This window comes from Amphiura filiformis, chromosome 12, assembly GCF_039555335.1.
Source record: "Amphiura filiformis chromosome 12, Afil_fr2py, whole genome shotgun sequence".
NCBI classification, from domain to species: domain Eukaryota; kingdom Metazoa; phylum Echinodermata; class Ophiuroidea; order Amphilepidida; family Amphiuridae; genus Amphiura; species Amphiura filiformis.
In genome coordinates this window covers 52,765,503-52,782,827 of record NC_092639.1, presented here as the reverse complement: position 1 = coordinate 52,782,827, position 17,325 = coordinate 52,765,503, and the positions used below count along the sequence as shown (strand labels likewise).

The 17,325-nt window shown below is 34.9% G+C and overlaps 1 protein-coding gene across 1 annotated transcript in view; it reads right to left on the bottom strand.

Annotated features, from left to right (window-relative positions):
• Positions 1-5,686: 5,686 nt before the first annotated feature.
• LOC140166388 (cGMP-inhibited 3',5'-cyclic phosphodiesterase 3A-like) overlaps positions 5,687-17,325 on the bottom strand; it is a 225,972-nt gene continuing 214,333 nt past the window's right edge. The window contains 5 exon segments of the mRNA XM_072189839.1: positions 5,687-8,184; positions 8,187-8,224; positions 9,082-9,177; positions 13,205-13,385; positions 15,592-15,753. Of these exon segments, the coding sequence (XP_072045940.1) occupies positions 7,714-8,184; positions 8,187-8,224; positions 9,082-9,177; positions 13,205-13,385; positions 15,592-15,753 (948 nt within the window). The 3' untranslated portion in view covers positions 5,687-7,713.

The window sequence follows — 17,325 nt, the reverse complement described above, 5'->3', positions numbered from 1 at the left end:
AAATAAGATTTGGCAGTACTGGCTTAAATTGTATGTAATGGGCTTTTCCACCTGATATCACACCCCCTATGGAAGACATGACCTTAATCTCCCACAAAGGGGGTGTAGATTTCAAATGGAGTCACCCATTCAGGTAACCTCTATTTGAAATCAGCACCTCCTGTGCAGCAGATTAAGGTCATGTCTTCCACAGGGGAGTATGGATTTCAACTGGAGTGTACCAATATACAGTAAGCCAAAAAATTAAGGTACCAATTATGTTCACCCCCTGTATATCCTAAACAAAGACAGATATGTCATAATTGGAACCAGCAGCCAATAGCTGCATCTTTTAGCTCGAATTTAAGACCTCATTCGTTGAAATTGTTCAAGAAATAAAGTTATGATGATCCAAAAACCCATGGAAGATGCCAATGTAAAAGTTGCAGTTTCCTCCATTGCGTGCCCTATTGATTTGCACACAATGCGCTTCACTAACAAGAGAACCCGCACTGTTCTTCCATTGATTAACACGTTAAAATTAGCGTCATGCTTTCATTGATTAGAACACAAAAGTGCAACTTTTGATTTTGTTTCTTTAATAGGTTTTAGACCACCGTTTCTTTCATTTTCAACCAATGAGGTCTTAAATCAGAGCTAAAGAGTTCAGGTATTGACTGCTTGTTTTAATTTTGACACATTTTTCTTTATATAGGATATACAGGGGTGAACACAACTGGTACCTTAATATTTTGGCTTACTGTATAATACCTCTTCTAACCCGCAGATTGATAGTGACATGCCTGCATGTTTCAGATTGTGCAACCTGCAAACAAGCACATGTCATGGCCTCACAGCATAAAAGGCTTGTGTGTAAAGGTGGGAAAATCTGAGCTTCTCACATATGAAGAGCTTGTTTCAAAACCATGTTAAGTCCACAACCACATGTTTCTTATTTACTTGTATGATACAATCACAATAACTTTGACAAGGGTGACATTAGCAACAATGAGTTGCACCATCAACAAGCCATTATTTACCACAACAATGCTGCTTAACAATATGCAGACTGTTGTTCTCATTTGGGAAACAAAGGCCTCACACAGCATTGTTACTGTGCATCCATCCACTGTTTGCTTTGTAATGGTGCATCCAACTGAAATTACTAGCAATATCACACAGGTAAATCAGCAACATGTGTTTGTGGACTTAATATGGTTTGGAAAACAAGCTCTTCATATATAGAGACACATTTTAATGACACTACCCATCTCGCAGTAAGAATCAGTATAGTAGCAACATCCTTTCTAACCTGTACACAAAGAGTATCTTTACACTTTTTAAGAAAGTGACTATTTCTTGATGAAACAAATCCATTCGATAAGAAATTTGCGGGTTCTACAGATGTCACTAATCTGTATGTTTATACCTCACTTAATTTTAAGACAAATTGATTTTTTGGTAGTTTAAGAAAATATAAGTAAATGTGCATTATATGTAACAAAACTTCATTGTTGGCATGTTAAAAAGAGCATTCAATAAACATGATTGAAATTCTGTCATTTTAAGAATTGTACTGTTTGTGATCCATACACCACCTATGAAAGACATGACCTTAATCTTCCACACAGTGGATGTAAATTTCAAATGAAGTCAGCCATTGTAACCCTGTTTGAAATTCACACTTCCTGTGTGGAAGATTAAGGTCATAATGTACCAAATGCACATGTTTCTATCTAAAGATCCCTTCAATTTTCTTACTCAAGTGTTTTTCTTTAAGAAAAAAACTTTTTACTCTTTGTGTGAAGTATATGTTTTATTGTATATGTTTTCAGAAACAAAATATAGAATTTACATTCTTACCCGATCATTTAGTGATTAGTATTCATCAAAATAATAATGAAAAAAACCAAGAAAAAAACCAATGTAACACTGTTTTTAATGTGAATCTCCTACAGTTTTCTCATTTGTTATCATCATGGCACCAGGGCCTAGATTTCGTCTTGGTTTGCGAGAATCCAAATCCATCATAGTCACTGCACTTTCTGTATGATATGATGAGAGAGGTTGACTCTGGCAAGCGAATCTTACGAGAATCATTACGATAATCGATTCTGTGATTATCGTCGAAATCTAGGCCCTACATGCAAATCAGCTATTATACCATTATCACTCTTTAGTCATGGCCTCTTAATAATCACACACATCCTTGCAATGTGGCTAGGTATTGAAAATATTGAACATTTTGTTTAAAACTTCAAAAAGCAAGCTGTGACATGGCTCTTCTTTCATCAATGGGCAGGAAAACCTCCTGTATCTTTGCCCCTGAACATGTTTAAAGCAAAACCGCCTATGTAACCTGTTGGCAGTTTGGTTTTAAACATGTTCAGTGGCCACAAGCACATAGGAGGTTTTTCCTGCCCAATGACGATAAAACACCTTTTGAAGATCTTACGTAGAGCTGCCAACATACTAAAACACTTGTCAGCATTCATTAGCCTTAAAATCAGCATTTTCAGCATTCTTTAGTAATTTCCACTGTTCTTTTAAAAAAAAAACCAGAAAAAATCAGTACTACAGGCTGTATCAAAATAATTGTTCTCTATCAGTTCTCCATTTGTTGGTGTTTTTGAAATGCATGCCTAAACACACCACTGGATGCACTTGAAATTACCAGACTTTGAAATCTGAAGTGTAAAGTGTAACATCTGGTCATTTCTAGTGGATCCAATGGTGTGTTTTGAGGTGACAGACTTTTCAAAAACACCAAAAATGAATGGAGAACAATCATTTTGATACAGCCTGCAGTTGACAGCTCTGCTTGTAAAAATTCTCTGTCAAGTAAGTAACCATATGGATTGCACATCAATTTTTATAAAAATTTCAAGCAGTCTCATTCTTAGTACCGATGTGAAATGCGAAAGAACTTGTTCCCATACAACTTATTCAAAGTCTTTAAACAGAAAAGTGCAAAGTTCCAAGATCTGTATCCACTTCCAATGGGCTATTCCATTTAAAATCCACACTACCCCCTGTGGAAGATTTTGGAAATATCTTTCACAGGGGGAGTATGAATTTCAAATGGAATGAACACATTAGGCAGCTCTATTTGAAACTCACCTTCTCTCCCTCTTTGGAAGATTCAGGTTGAATCTTTCTCAGCAGGTGTGTGAAATTCTAATGGAGTTGCCTAATGTGTTCATTCCATTTGAAATTCATGCTCCCCCTGATATTTCCAAAATCTTCCACAGGGGTAGTGTGGATTTTAAATGGAATAGCCCAATGTGTATGGAGAACCTAACATCATTATTGAGAGACTGATTGAATACACACATGACATGCTCAACACAAGGCAAGTAAATCTCAACAATAATTATGGCTTGATTAGATTTTTTGATTGCCAAATCCAAAAATACTCACTAGTTTTAGACTTTTGCCATCTTGGCTAACGGCTTCTTCAGAATGACCATTGGGATCCACTTTTCACGCGGGATTGGATGATTTTCGCGTCCCTCGGTGGCTTAGTTCTTATAAGTAGATCATAGTTACTCTCTAGACCATGTATAAGATCTACTTATAAGAACTAAGCCACTGAGGGATGAGAAAATCGCCAGAAGCAGAGGCCAATCGCACGGGAAAAGTGGATCCCAATGGTCATTCTGAAGAAGCCATCAGCCAAAATGGCAAAAGTCTACAACTAGTGAGTATTTTTAGATTTGGCAATCAAAAATCTAATCAAGTTTAATTTCTACAATCCTACAAATGCATCTATTTCATGAATAATTAGCGCAATCCCAGTTAAACAGATTCACCATGTTAACCCTTATGCAAAATACTTTTCACAATTAAATAATCAATATATTCACAATTTAACTGTCCAATTTATGAAAATTAAAAATGAAACAATTTTAAAGACTGTACAACTAGTTTAATTTAATACAACAAAGACTATGAACAAATGAATGGCACATTATTGCTTAAAGCTGACATCGACAGGTTAGTACCAAGGGCCTATCGTCACTTGGCAGGAAAAACCTCCTTATGTGCTTTTGGGCCCCTGAACATGTTTAAAACAAAAGTGCTAACAGGTTACATGGGAGGTTTTGCTTTATACATGTTCAGGGGCCAATGACACATATGGGGGTTTTCCTGCCCAATGATGCTATATGCAATAGCTGCCTTATAGACATAAGGCCTCTTGTAAACCCTCCATATATTTAAAATCAATTGAATACAAACTTCGAAGGTGTCATTATTTATTCTAAAGGGTTTGTTAGTTTTCATTAAGGGCTCAGTCATCCACCTTTAATTTGCACAGTATTTTTGCGGGACCTGAGACACATCAAACACACCAAATTGCATTCTGAATATGAGGAATGTCCTCCAGCTATTTGAAATTTGCAATATAATATAACCTTTATGGCAAATTATTAAAAACGGGACATTTTTGACACTTATCAGTCCTTGTAGTAAAATTTATAAATATAATAAATACTTGAAGTGTATTTAGCTGGGAAGAAAAGCCGACCATCATATGAAAATTTTGATCTTATTGAAGCATTGAAGATATACACAAAGTTTTCCAAAAGACCTGAAGTTTTTAGGCCTTTTATGAAACTTCATTTACATTATATTATATTGCGACTTAAAAAAACAATGATATCAAAAGGACATTCCTTCTATTCAGAATGCAATTTGGCATGTCTGATGTGCTCTCAGGTCCCACAAAAAACTGTGCAAAGGTAGGTTACAGAGCCCTTAAGTTATTCATTACTTTACTGTTTGAATTAACAATGCATTGAATGCAAGAATACCAGCAATGTGTGATTACAAATATATACAAGCTCAAATTGGGCTAATCAATTTATAGTCCACACTCCCCCTGATGAAGGTTTTGGAAATATCTTCCACAGGGGGAGTATGAATTTACAATGGAATTAACACATTATCCAACTCTATTTGAAACGAACCCACCCTCTGTGAAAGGTTCAAGTTGAATCTTTCTCATAGGATGTATGAAATTCAAATGGAGCTGCCCAATGTGTTTATTCCATTTGAAATTCATACTCCCCCGTGGAAGATATTTCTGACATCTTCCACAGAGGTAGTATGGATATTAAATGGAATGGCCCATTTTATCAAACATTTCTTTGAAAATTTAAACCTGAAAAGTTCTTTACAATTCCTATGATATTTCCTAGACCCCTGTCAAAATGAGAAAGTACCTGCAGTAAAATATAGCCTGTATATAACAAGGGCCCTGATTGGTTGATTGAGTCAAGGTGTGATATGATTGGCCAATAAGGAATCAGCTCAAATGGATGCACTGTGAGTGTTTATCTACATTCAGCTTTTGTGAGGCGGGGAGTCTCTACACTTGATTGACAGTAGAATAATAGCCTATTATTCGGTAACCTGTACCATACTATCATACCTGAAAGGTTAACATCTGATTCTTGGGACAAATTTGATAAGAATCAACGCACACTTATATGCTACATGCAGATTATTTCTAGGTTAAAAATATTTGTGATTTTATTAAGAAAACATGATTTTTTATATCTATATGAAGATCAGAACAGATTCAATACAATTAATTTGCTGATTCCCGCTGATTGAATTTTTTGATGACAATCGTTTTGCTGCAAAGCAACATCATGTGAAACAAGGTGAATTTTTACGACTGGCAAAAATACATGTAGCCTATCAATGAGGGAAAGTTGTCTATCAAAAAGAGTCAAACCTTTTTCATTTTCCTGTGCCCTCAATACAACCAAAATATGTGTCAATTAAAATGCCATTAAAAACACCATTTATCATCAAGGAAATTAATATAATACACCTTTTTAAAAACTCTCAGAATATTTATACTATGGTGTGCTGTATAAAATAACACTATATTGAAAACTGCCACTCTTTCTTCTATCAAGGGTTATTTCATAATTTATACACAAAAATGAAAACTTCTGAAAACTGTTTTTGATTTAAGTCCTATTATTCAGAGTAGATATCTTACACTTCCCACAATGCATTTCTTCCATTTCAATTTCCTGTACTGATTTGTTATCTAGTGCAACATGGGTTGATAATGACGAAAAGTACCTCAATGAACAGAGCACATCCAGATCTTGCAAATGTTTATTTCATGACAATCAAAACATTATAGCCGGTCTATGCTCAACTTAAAACCAAATGGACATGTACAAATAGGAGTGTCATTGATGAAATGAGATAATACGTCATGTTGCAAAGGATTCTGGGAAGGGTAATATATCTTCTCTGTCTATTACCTATGTAATGGGAACAGCAATACCAATTTCTATCACTAAATTTACACATGTCACATTTCAAATATTACAATATAATTATTATTTGTTAAATATATCATTATATTATTTTCAAGCATATGTTTTGTATCTATTTGACACTTTTTCCAAAAGCTTGCACTGCTCTACCTCCAGATAGCAAAGCTTATGACACACACGACCTTTGACCTGTCAAGGTACGTTATATACTGATATCTGTAATTTTCATACAATGATTTGTTTGTTCCATGTTATATAACTTCAGCTGTTCTAATATAACGTTAAGGCCGATTAGTTTTATAATGCATACGCCTACACCGTTGTGTACCAGAAGTCCCTCATGCTATGCCATACACTGCAAGTGTGAATGGTCCACAAAGTCCTGCAGGAACATGATGTAACTTGTACACGACACAATGCCACATGCTGCAAGTGTGAATGGTTTACTAAATCCTGCAGGATCTTTGATCATAACCTTCAGGAATGAACTACACTCCCTATCATCCTCTTATCATGCTTCTTCATGCAGAGGATGATCCACCAGGTCTTACAGGAATACTATTATGTTCTACTACTTTCTTACATATATACCGCCCTCTACTTGACCCCTCCATACACTGCCTTTTACTTGACCCCTCCCTGTCCACCCCATTTGTCTCCTGTCAATACTTCCTCGTATCCTAAAAATATAACTATAGGCCTACATCCTGCAAAATCATAACCACTTTATATCATTATGTCACCTCTCCCATACTTCCTGCAGGTGCCCTGGTCATCCCATTCCCATAATTCCAGTCTATGGATCTTTCAGGAAACTTGTCATTACATTGAGGCACCAAACACCTGTAACAGGAGCAATATCTTGGTGGAAATTTTTAAGTATTAGAGTTGACAAATATACTTCATCATGAATCAAGAAGAACAGTTCCAAATAAAATGAAACAATCTAATATAAATGGTCGGTCATCCAAGAATTGGTACATAATTATTCTTGATACAATATTTCAGTGATTGGTTTAAATACTGACCTTAATCCAGATCTTACAACTAGATACTATCTTGTTAATTTAAACATAATTATTAATGTCCTTGATGAAGAGTCAATCTCCACCATCTTGACTTGTTGCCATGCCTGCATGCACAATGCATCACCACTGCTGTTAAATGTATCCCCTCACAACATCCCGGTCTCCCATCAACATCTGCATCCTCACAACTTCTTCTCGATCCAAGACATAGCTTCTACGTTAAGATAATACAAGCACCTTCTGTGAAGCATCTTCTCTGGTTATAATCATTTGTCAGCCAGCGACATAACCATGGTCTTTTTTGTTTGTTTTTATACGAAGACCACCAATACGCTTACAAAATTTAATTAATCATGCAACTGGACTCAAAAACAGCCCATTATTTTTCGACACACACTAGCTCAGGTATCTGTTTGAACGTCTACAGAGGAATCAACGCCATTTTGTTCTGTTGAAATTTCCTCCGCTGAAGGAGCACCTGATACAGCACCTGATTGTGAAGGTTCATGAGGTGCATCCTCCAGGTTGTCCTCTTCAGTTGCCATAGCAACTTGTATTTTCTGTTCTGTTAAGGTTGGCGTAGCAACCTCCTTCTGTTCTTGAATTAATGATTGGGTCTTGGCTGCTGAATTCTTCTCCTCGATGATCCTCAGCTGCACTTCTTCAATAGCTGCTCTGTCATCAGAGTTCCTTTCTTCCGAATCTTCTCTGATGAGAGGCATGGACATCTTCTCTGGGGATTCCACTTTCTCCTTGCTTTCAGCAGCTGCAGCTGCCTTCTTCTCAGCATCCTCTTCTTCGCGTAAGACTTTGGTCCACATCTCATGGTTGTCTTTGATGTGTTTTGTTAAGATGCTCACCATTTTTTGCGTGATTTTGATATGCTGGATCTCTTCGGTCGAAGTTTCGATTCTGTGAAAATAACAACAACAAAAAGATGTGATAGATTTGTGCAATTCTGTTAATAGTACAAATTATAATTCATAAATGTATCCCCAGTGTTACTGACCAAGACCAAGAACTGTTTGCTGAAAGTCTTACACAACAGCCAGTGCCTGCAATTGAACTAGAATTAACAACTATAGGTGTTTCTCATTGATCAAATAGTCCATGGCAAGCTGTAGATACCACAGAAAAAAATTGACCTACTCAAATAAATTTTGAGCTGAAAGTGCAAACAGATCTTTTATTTTTTGGCCTTAGACAGGAAAGAGTTGTGAGGTCCTCATTTGCAGCTCTTTACAAGTAGGGGTGGGTATGCGGTTTTTAAATATGTGACGTGTCATGTCAAAAGGAGACACTTTTGGGCAGGTTTTCAATTTTGAGGTTTTTACATATCTCAAATATAGAGAAATTTTGCTCCAAAACGCCGCTTTTTCCAATGACATTGGACATTCCTAAGCGAAGATATTGAGTTCGTAAGTTATGGTATTATAAAATTGGAAATTGAGATATCGGCCTTTAATAACATTATTGACAATGTTGAGAGTAGGAATTACCTTGAAAAATGTCTAAAAAATACAAGATGCCAGTTATATTCCGGTCTGAAACTATTAGACAATATTCTTAACATTAATAACATCACAAATTCGCAACAAACCCAAATTGTGAAAAAATCACCCTCGGTCAGATTTTTGGCTATTTCTCCATTTACGATTCTGCCCAAAAGTGTCTCCTTTTGACATGACACGTCACATATATCCATATTATTTATTTATTTTCTAAGGGGGGGGGGACAAAGTGTTTCCATATAGAATAAAACTACATACCCTCACTAGATGTATCCTCTTCCTCAAGTTCATCCTCTTTATCTGATTCACTCTTCCTTTCATCGTCGCTCTTGCCACAATCGCTCTTCTCGGCTACTGGAAAATAACATTTAAAACACCATTACTATTAGAAAACGATGAAATAGTTAATACCTTCTCTCTTTTTTCTTCTATGTTATTGCTGTATAACTGCAAAGGTCAAGTGATTACTTAAATACATATATATCTACAGCTCAGTGCCAGAAGTGGGTAAGTGCAATAGCTGCCCTGTGATCCACATGGAGTATGAATTTCAAATGGAGTTACCCGAATGGGTGGCTCCATTTGCAATCTACACCCACCTGTGTGGGAGACTAAATTCATGTCTTCCACAGGGGGTGTATGGATTTCAAATCAGCACCCTAGCAGAAATTCTATACAGCAAGAAGTGTATCAAAAGTGTATCAAAGTGTATTAAAACTGTATCAAACAGCAATTAAATACAGTTTTGATATACAAAGGGTGTATTGAAAATGTATCAACTGAAAATATAAGGTATCAAAACTGTATCAAATACCACCTAACTGTATCAAAAATGTATCAAAAGTGTATCAAATTTGAACTTAGTTAATTTTGGCCATGCTTGTGGTGTATCAAAAGTGTATCAAATTGAACTTTGCAGTTTTTCAGTGTATGTAAAGTGTATCAAAGTGAACTTTTTGGTGCTAGATGTATATCAAAAGTGTATCAAATTGGACTTAGTCAAATTCTGGCTGCATACAGTGTATCAAAAGTGTATTAAATTGGACTTTGCCTGTTTTTTAGTGTATGTAAAGTGTATCAAATTGAACTTAGTTAATTTTTGGTGTCTAGAGGTATATCAAAAGTGTATCAAATTGGACTTAGTCAAATTCTGGCTGCATACAGTGTATCAAAAGTGTATTAAATTGGACTTTGCCTGTTTTTTAGTGTATCAAAAGCGTATTAAATTGGACTTCGTTTATTTTGGGTGGCTAGAGGTATATCAAAAGTGTATCAAATTGGGCTTTCATAAACTGACCTTTTGTAGTGTATCAAAACTGTATCAATAACTGATCACATGTCTTGATAATGACTCATCATTTTCAAATTTGCCCATGTGGCATGTATGCAGTTAATACCAGGATTTGCATTTGGAAATGTACTGTATTTTAGAGCAAATTATGGTGTTTTATTTATCATGATGACGATACAAACATGCTTGTAGACTGCACATTAGGTTACAATGTAGTTGTAATCAGGGACTGTGATTAAAGAGGAAATATCTGACTTTGTTCTGATAAGGTAAGCTTACTATATATTATATATAGGGCCTCAATGTATATGTATTAAGCATGAATATAGCACATGCCTGTATAGTAGATGTTATTGGTAGCCTTTTTGTCTCTTTATTGAGGGTAACAACTTCAGTGACAAGCACTGCATTCCAAGCAGGCCTTCTGATGTATGTATGTTCCATTTTGGTTGGGTTTTGCTTCTTTTTTGCAAGACTTTCTCACACATTTATCCTATTGCGTTGTAATTTTGAACGTTGATAGGGGAAAGTGCATTGAGCTGCTCCGTGATGGGGGAAAGTGCTAGAGGTCAGCATTAGCAGTAGAGGGCAGTGTTGAATTTGAGCTTGATTAGACTAATTTCAAAATTTGACCTTTGACCCCTTCACTTTGGGGTCATTAATGTTTGCAAATATGTTTAGATCATGTATGGATAATTCTTGTTGAATTTGAGCTTGATTGGACCAATTTTGAAATTTGAAAAACTGTATCAAAAGTGTATCAAAAACTGTATCAAAACTGTATCAAAAGTGTATAAAAACTGTATCAAAAGTGTATAAAAACTCTATCAAAAGTGTATCAAAAAAACTATCAAAAGTGTATAAAAAACTGTATCAAAAAAACTATATCAAAGGTGTATCAAATGGCATGTATCAAAAATAGGGCGGTCCAGCTGGCCAGCATTAGAATTGGAACGCTGATTTGATACAGTGACATATTTGATACACTTTTGATATAATTATGTATAAAATGTGTATAAAATGAAAGGATAAGAATTTCAATGCTAATTTGATACAGTTTAAATTGGCACGCTGATTTCATACAGCGACATATTTGATACACTTTTGATATAATTATGTATGAAATGTGTATGAAATGAAAGGATCAAAATTTCAACGCTAATTTGATACAGTTTAAATTGGAACGCTGATTTGATACAGTAACATATTCGATACACTTTTGATATAAATTATGTATGAAATGTGTATGAAATGAAAGGATAAAAATTTGAACGCAAATTTGATACAGTTTAAATTGGAACCCTGATTTGATATAGTTACATATTTCATACACTTTTGATATAATTATGTATGAAATGTGTATGAAATGAAAGGATAAAATTTGAACCCTAATTTGATACAGTTTAAATTGGAACGCTGATTTGATACAGTTACATATTTCATACACTTTTGATATAATTATGTTTGAAATATGTATGAAATGAAAGGATAAAAATTTGAACGCAAATTTGATACAGTTTAAATTGGAACCCTCATTTGATACAGTAACATATTCGATACACTTTTTATATAAATTATGTATGAAATGTGTATGAAATGAAAGGATAAAAATTTGAACATAAATTTGATACAGTTTAAATTGGAACCCTCATTTGATACAGTAACATATTCGATACACTTTTGATATAAATGATGTATGAAATGTGTATGAAATGAAAGGATAAAAATTTGAACATAAATTTGATACAGTTTAAATTGGAACCCTCATTTGATAGAGTAACATATTCGATACACTTTTGATATAAATTATGTATGAAATGTGTATGAAATGAAAGGATAAAAATTTGAATGTTAATTTGATAGTTTAAATTGGAACGCTGATTTGATACAGTTACATATTTCATACACTTTTGATATAATTATGTATGAAATATGTATGAAATGAAAGGATAAAAATTTGAACATAAATTTGATACAGTTTAAATTGGAACCCTCATTTGATACAGTAACATATTCGATACACTTTTGATATAAATTATGTATGAAATGTGTATGAAATGAAAGGATAAAAATTTGAACGCATAAATTTGATACAGTTTAAATTGGAACCCTCATTTGATACAGTAACATATTCGATACACTTTTGATATAAATTATGTATGAAATGTGTATGAAATGAAAGGATAAAATTTGAACATAAATTTGATACAGTTTAAATTGGAACCCTCATTTGATACAGTAACATATTCAATACACTTTTGATATAAATTATGTATGAAATGTGTATGAAATGAAAGGATAAAATTTCAACGAAAATTTGATACAGTTTAAATTGGAACCCTCATTTGATACAGTAACATATTCGATACACTTTTGATATAAATTATGTATGAAATGTGTATGAAATGAAAGGATAAAATTTCAATGCTAATTTGATACAGTTTAAATTGGAACCCTCATTTGATACAGTAACATATTCGATACACTTTTGATATAAATGATGTATGAAATGTGTATGAAATGAAAGGATAAAAATTTGAACGCTAATTTGATACAGTTTAAATTGGAACCTGATTTGATACAGTAACATATTCAATACACTTTTGATATAAATTATGAATGAAATGTGTATGAAATGAAAGGATAAAAATTTCAATGCTAATTTGATACAGTTTAAATTGGAACCCTCATTTGATACAGTAACATATTCGATACACTTTTGATATAAATGATGTATGAAATGTGTATGAAATGAAAGGATAAAAATTTGAACGCTAATTTGATACAGTTTAAATTGGAACCCTGATTTGATACAGTTACTTATTTGATACACTTTTGATATAATTATGTATCAAATATGTATGAAATGAAAGGATACATTTCATTTGATACTTTTTGATACATTATCTTGGCATTTGATACACTTTTGATATGTATAAAATGTGTATGCAATGTTAATTTGATACAGTTTTGATACATAAAAGTGTATGAAATGAGGGTTCCAATTCAAAGCCTTTTATTTCATACATTTTTCGTACGTATCAAAAGTGGTGTATCAAAAGTGTATCAAATTTCAGCCAGGGCACTTACTTTTGTCTCCATCCTCCTCTTCATCCAGCCATCTTCCAGGTAGAAGTCCCGCCGACCCGTACGCATTACAAAGTGGTGCCACCAAGTGATTAATGAAACCCTCTTGTAGCTTGGCGAGTTGTGGAGCGTTGCGATCCATGTACGGTGACACAGGTAGACCTAGTCTTCTCTCGTCATCTCCCTAAGGATACAAAACGTTAATATTCAAAGTTAAAGTGGTTGGTCGGATTTATATTACTTACACTAGCTTCCAGAGAAGAATGACACCATCTTGCTCTAATCCATGACCATGCTATGTTAATGATGAGCGACAAATGAGACACTTCATGAGCGCCAAATGCAGCTTCACAGACTAGAGAACCTTTGAACTAGCAACCCTTCGGACTAGAGAAGTCGCACATCTAATAACCAAACAGCAGTACATCAACCCCTCAACTTACTAAAATCTCTATTTCTTGTGATGCGAGCAGTGTCTTATCTAGAAATTGAGATTTGCGCATTATATGAATAAATATCGTTGGTCGCAACACATAGTGGCGAATGTAAAGGACAAAATATGTTTCTAAGAAAAACGTATTTGAAGGAAATGTAAAAAATAACTGAGTCAATACTCCCCCACTGTTATCTCTTAGTAGCCTGGTTCCAATTAAAATTGAAGTTTAAGGTTCAAATAATTAAACAGTATCCTTAATAGAAATAAAACTATTGTAGGATATAACTAGCTCCAAACCTTCACATCACTATGTGAAACAGAAAATTCAGAAAAATCACTCTACGCCACTATGTGTTGCGACTGACGATATGCTAAGTATTCACATCTAAACATTATGCATAAAAACCATGCTTCTGCAGCCTTTTTTCATGAAATAAAACTATTGAAGTCCATGTATCTTACAAGTTTATATCTGCCAATACACTGAATTTGCTTGTCTAATTAGGAGCAAAATGTGACAGGTAAGAGACAGGTGGCCAGCTATACACGAATCCAACTTGACACATTCCTATACCTCACTGGCGGCAATAGCTAGGGGCCTTCCATCCATTTTACGCCAGTATCATAGGCGTGCAGCGTTTACTGCTCCCGTGACGCGGTGCAAGTGCTACGTGCTCGTGATAGTGGGCATCTTGAATCACAATGAACTAAGCTAGTTTGGTGTGGATGACCCCCAGCTATGGCCAACTGAATCCTGACCGTCACTTGGCTCGTCGGATTTGTGTATATTGGACACTTTGATGGAAGACCTTTCAGGGTGTCGCTTGAATGTAAAAGAACCAGGCATCCACACAAATAAAAATGTTGAAAAAGGGTCAGATTTGAGTATACAGTGCTGCCAATGTTTTTGCCAATTAGTGGTCCATTTTTGTCAATATCAACACTTAAGGACACAGTTTTACCATCAATGATTCAAACAGCGACGCTATGCTATTTATCTGGGGTGGGGGTTAGAGGAATTGGTTACGCTACTTAGACCATTAATTGTTTACAGTTACGCCATTCAGAGTAGCAAATTTATTATCATTACTGACACCATTTAGGGTCTGTTTTGAGAGTTGATTAACAATCATGGGCATGGTCTTAGCTAGCCACCCGTCTGGCCGTCATTTCAGATGGGGAGTTTGCTCCTGGGACGGGCAAAATTAATGCCTTTGACAGATGGTATATTATAAATTTTATGTTTTGAGAAGCTAATTGACCTTTTAAGTAGACCAAATTTGTAGGAGAAGGCCATATCAGCACAGTTTTGAACCCACAATGGGCTATAGATGTCTGATAAATGTTTTAAAGGTTAAATTAGGACAGGCAATTTTATTCAAATGACGGGCAACTCTCAATTTCTAGCTAAGACCCTGATCATGGGTCCATTCATTCACACTTTATTCTGTAACCCTCACTATATGTTTGGGCTATTCCATTTAAAATCAACATTCCTCCTGTGGAAGATTTGGAAATATCTTCCACAGGGGGAGTATGAATTTCAAATGCTCCATTTGAAAATCGCCTTCCCTCTGTGGTTCAGGTCGAATCTTTCTCAAAGGGTGTATGAAATTCAAATGGAGTTGTTTAATGTGCTCATTCCATTAGAAATTCATATTCCTTTGGTGGAAGATATTTCAAAAATCTTCCACAGGGGGGAGTATGGATTTTAAATAGAATAGCCCATGATCTTTAACCCCATGAGAACTACCTGCCTATTGGTCGAAAATGAGTTTTCATTATCAATTGGACCAATCAGCCACATTGTTAGAATAATTTCACCACACAAAAAATAGGGGTAAATTGTTTGCAAAACTCCATTCTGATTGGTGATTAAAATGAAGATATCATGTAATTGACCAATCAGAGGCAATGTTAGATTGGCAGGGGGGTTATACACAATAACCTGTACCTGTTCATAGAACTCCTCAGCTATCCTGTATGTCCAGTTCTTATGTAGATGGCAGACTTTGGTGGGTCCTGATATATCGGCTAATTTGATGCACATCTGTCCCGCTAGTAGTCTGTCTGCGTCTGAAGACCAGTTGATGCCAGGTGCATCCATATCATTTACCTGCTCAAAAAAAGAAAAATTATGTTGATTATTCAAACTATTCATTATATCCTTCACTATAAAACTCATCATAATTTATTGTTGTTTATCATTCAGTGGACATGAATTGGAACAACATTAAGTTAACAATTTCATATTGTTCAGTTTTCAAATCATTATTGTACAACATATAGCTATATTAATCACCTCTTAATCAGCACCAGCAATCCTGCATACTCATATTGAGTGTAAAAAATAGGTAAGTGTGCTTATCGCTTACGTGGAAGAGACAGCAATTACGCACTACCTTACAATGTACACAGAAGATGACACGGTATAATGTGTATCATGTGTTCGCTATCAGGAGTATAACTTTATTGTTTTATGATTGTATACCGATATTATCAATTTCATGTCTACTGAATGATAAATTTGTTACCATGTTTGTTCATACAATTCGAAAAATATCACTGGTTTGAGATCGTATAACACTTGGCCTACAGCCTTTCGCAATATGACCTCAAACCAGTGATACTTTTAGTAGGGGATAACCAACAGCATCATTGTGTGTTTGTCATAGTGACAAACACCAGTTATCTGTAAACCACCGCACTGTATTACGAAGATGGTTGAGGGCATCCAAGGTCCGATTGATGCCAGCTACATCTACAATGTTTATCTGTTCAATATTATGAATCATCATGTTTCTCAAAGTGACAAACCCCAGTTATATATAAAACAACCCATTGCACTATTACGACTATTAAATGAGGGCGAGAATCAAATTTTTGGAGTGGAAATCCCTTTTTGCCATTATTGCTACTAAGCTACAAATACGGCACTGCACATTTTACATAGTTAAGAATAATCCCTTCCTTTTGAGAAAAAAAAGCAAACAACAGCAATATGTTGGAAAAATATACAATATGTCACAATGGGCAATTCCATTTAAATCCACACTACCCCTTTGGAAGATTTAGCTAAAGTCTTCCACAGGAGGAGTATGAGTTTCGATTAGAATACACAACTGGGTAACTTCTATTTGAAATACTCACTCCAGTTGTGGAAGATATAGGTAAATTCATAATACATAGGGAGTATGGGTTTCAAAATGATTAACTCTGACCAATTACATTTGAAAAACATACTCCCCCTGTGGAAGATATTTCCAAAATCTTCCACAGGGGTAGTGTGGATTTCAACTGGAATAGCCCAATTAAGCAACAAATCAAGCACTTCAGTACACATCAATAGCATTATAATGGTTATGGAATATAATTCAAATATGCTTGATATTGGTATTGTAATATTAGTTCAACTGTTTTGTACTTTCAGCCCCAGGATATCACTCAGTCATATCTTTTACTATTAAGCACGATCGAGCAGGTTTTTGTTCATTGATATTCACAACCACATGTCTGGCATTATCAAGGCTTTGTAATAGCAGCCATGTGAAGCTCACATACAAACAACATTCATCCTTATTTCCTGTTTTAGAAAGCTGTGTGCACACCACTGCTGCAAAAAAAAGTGTTTTTAGAGAATAAAACTAATTTCCACTGGTTAATAGTGTCATGTTTTTGTCTTCTTTAA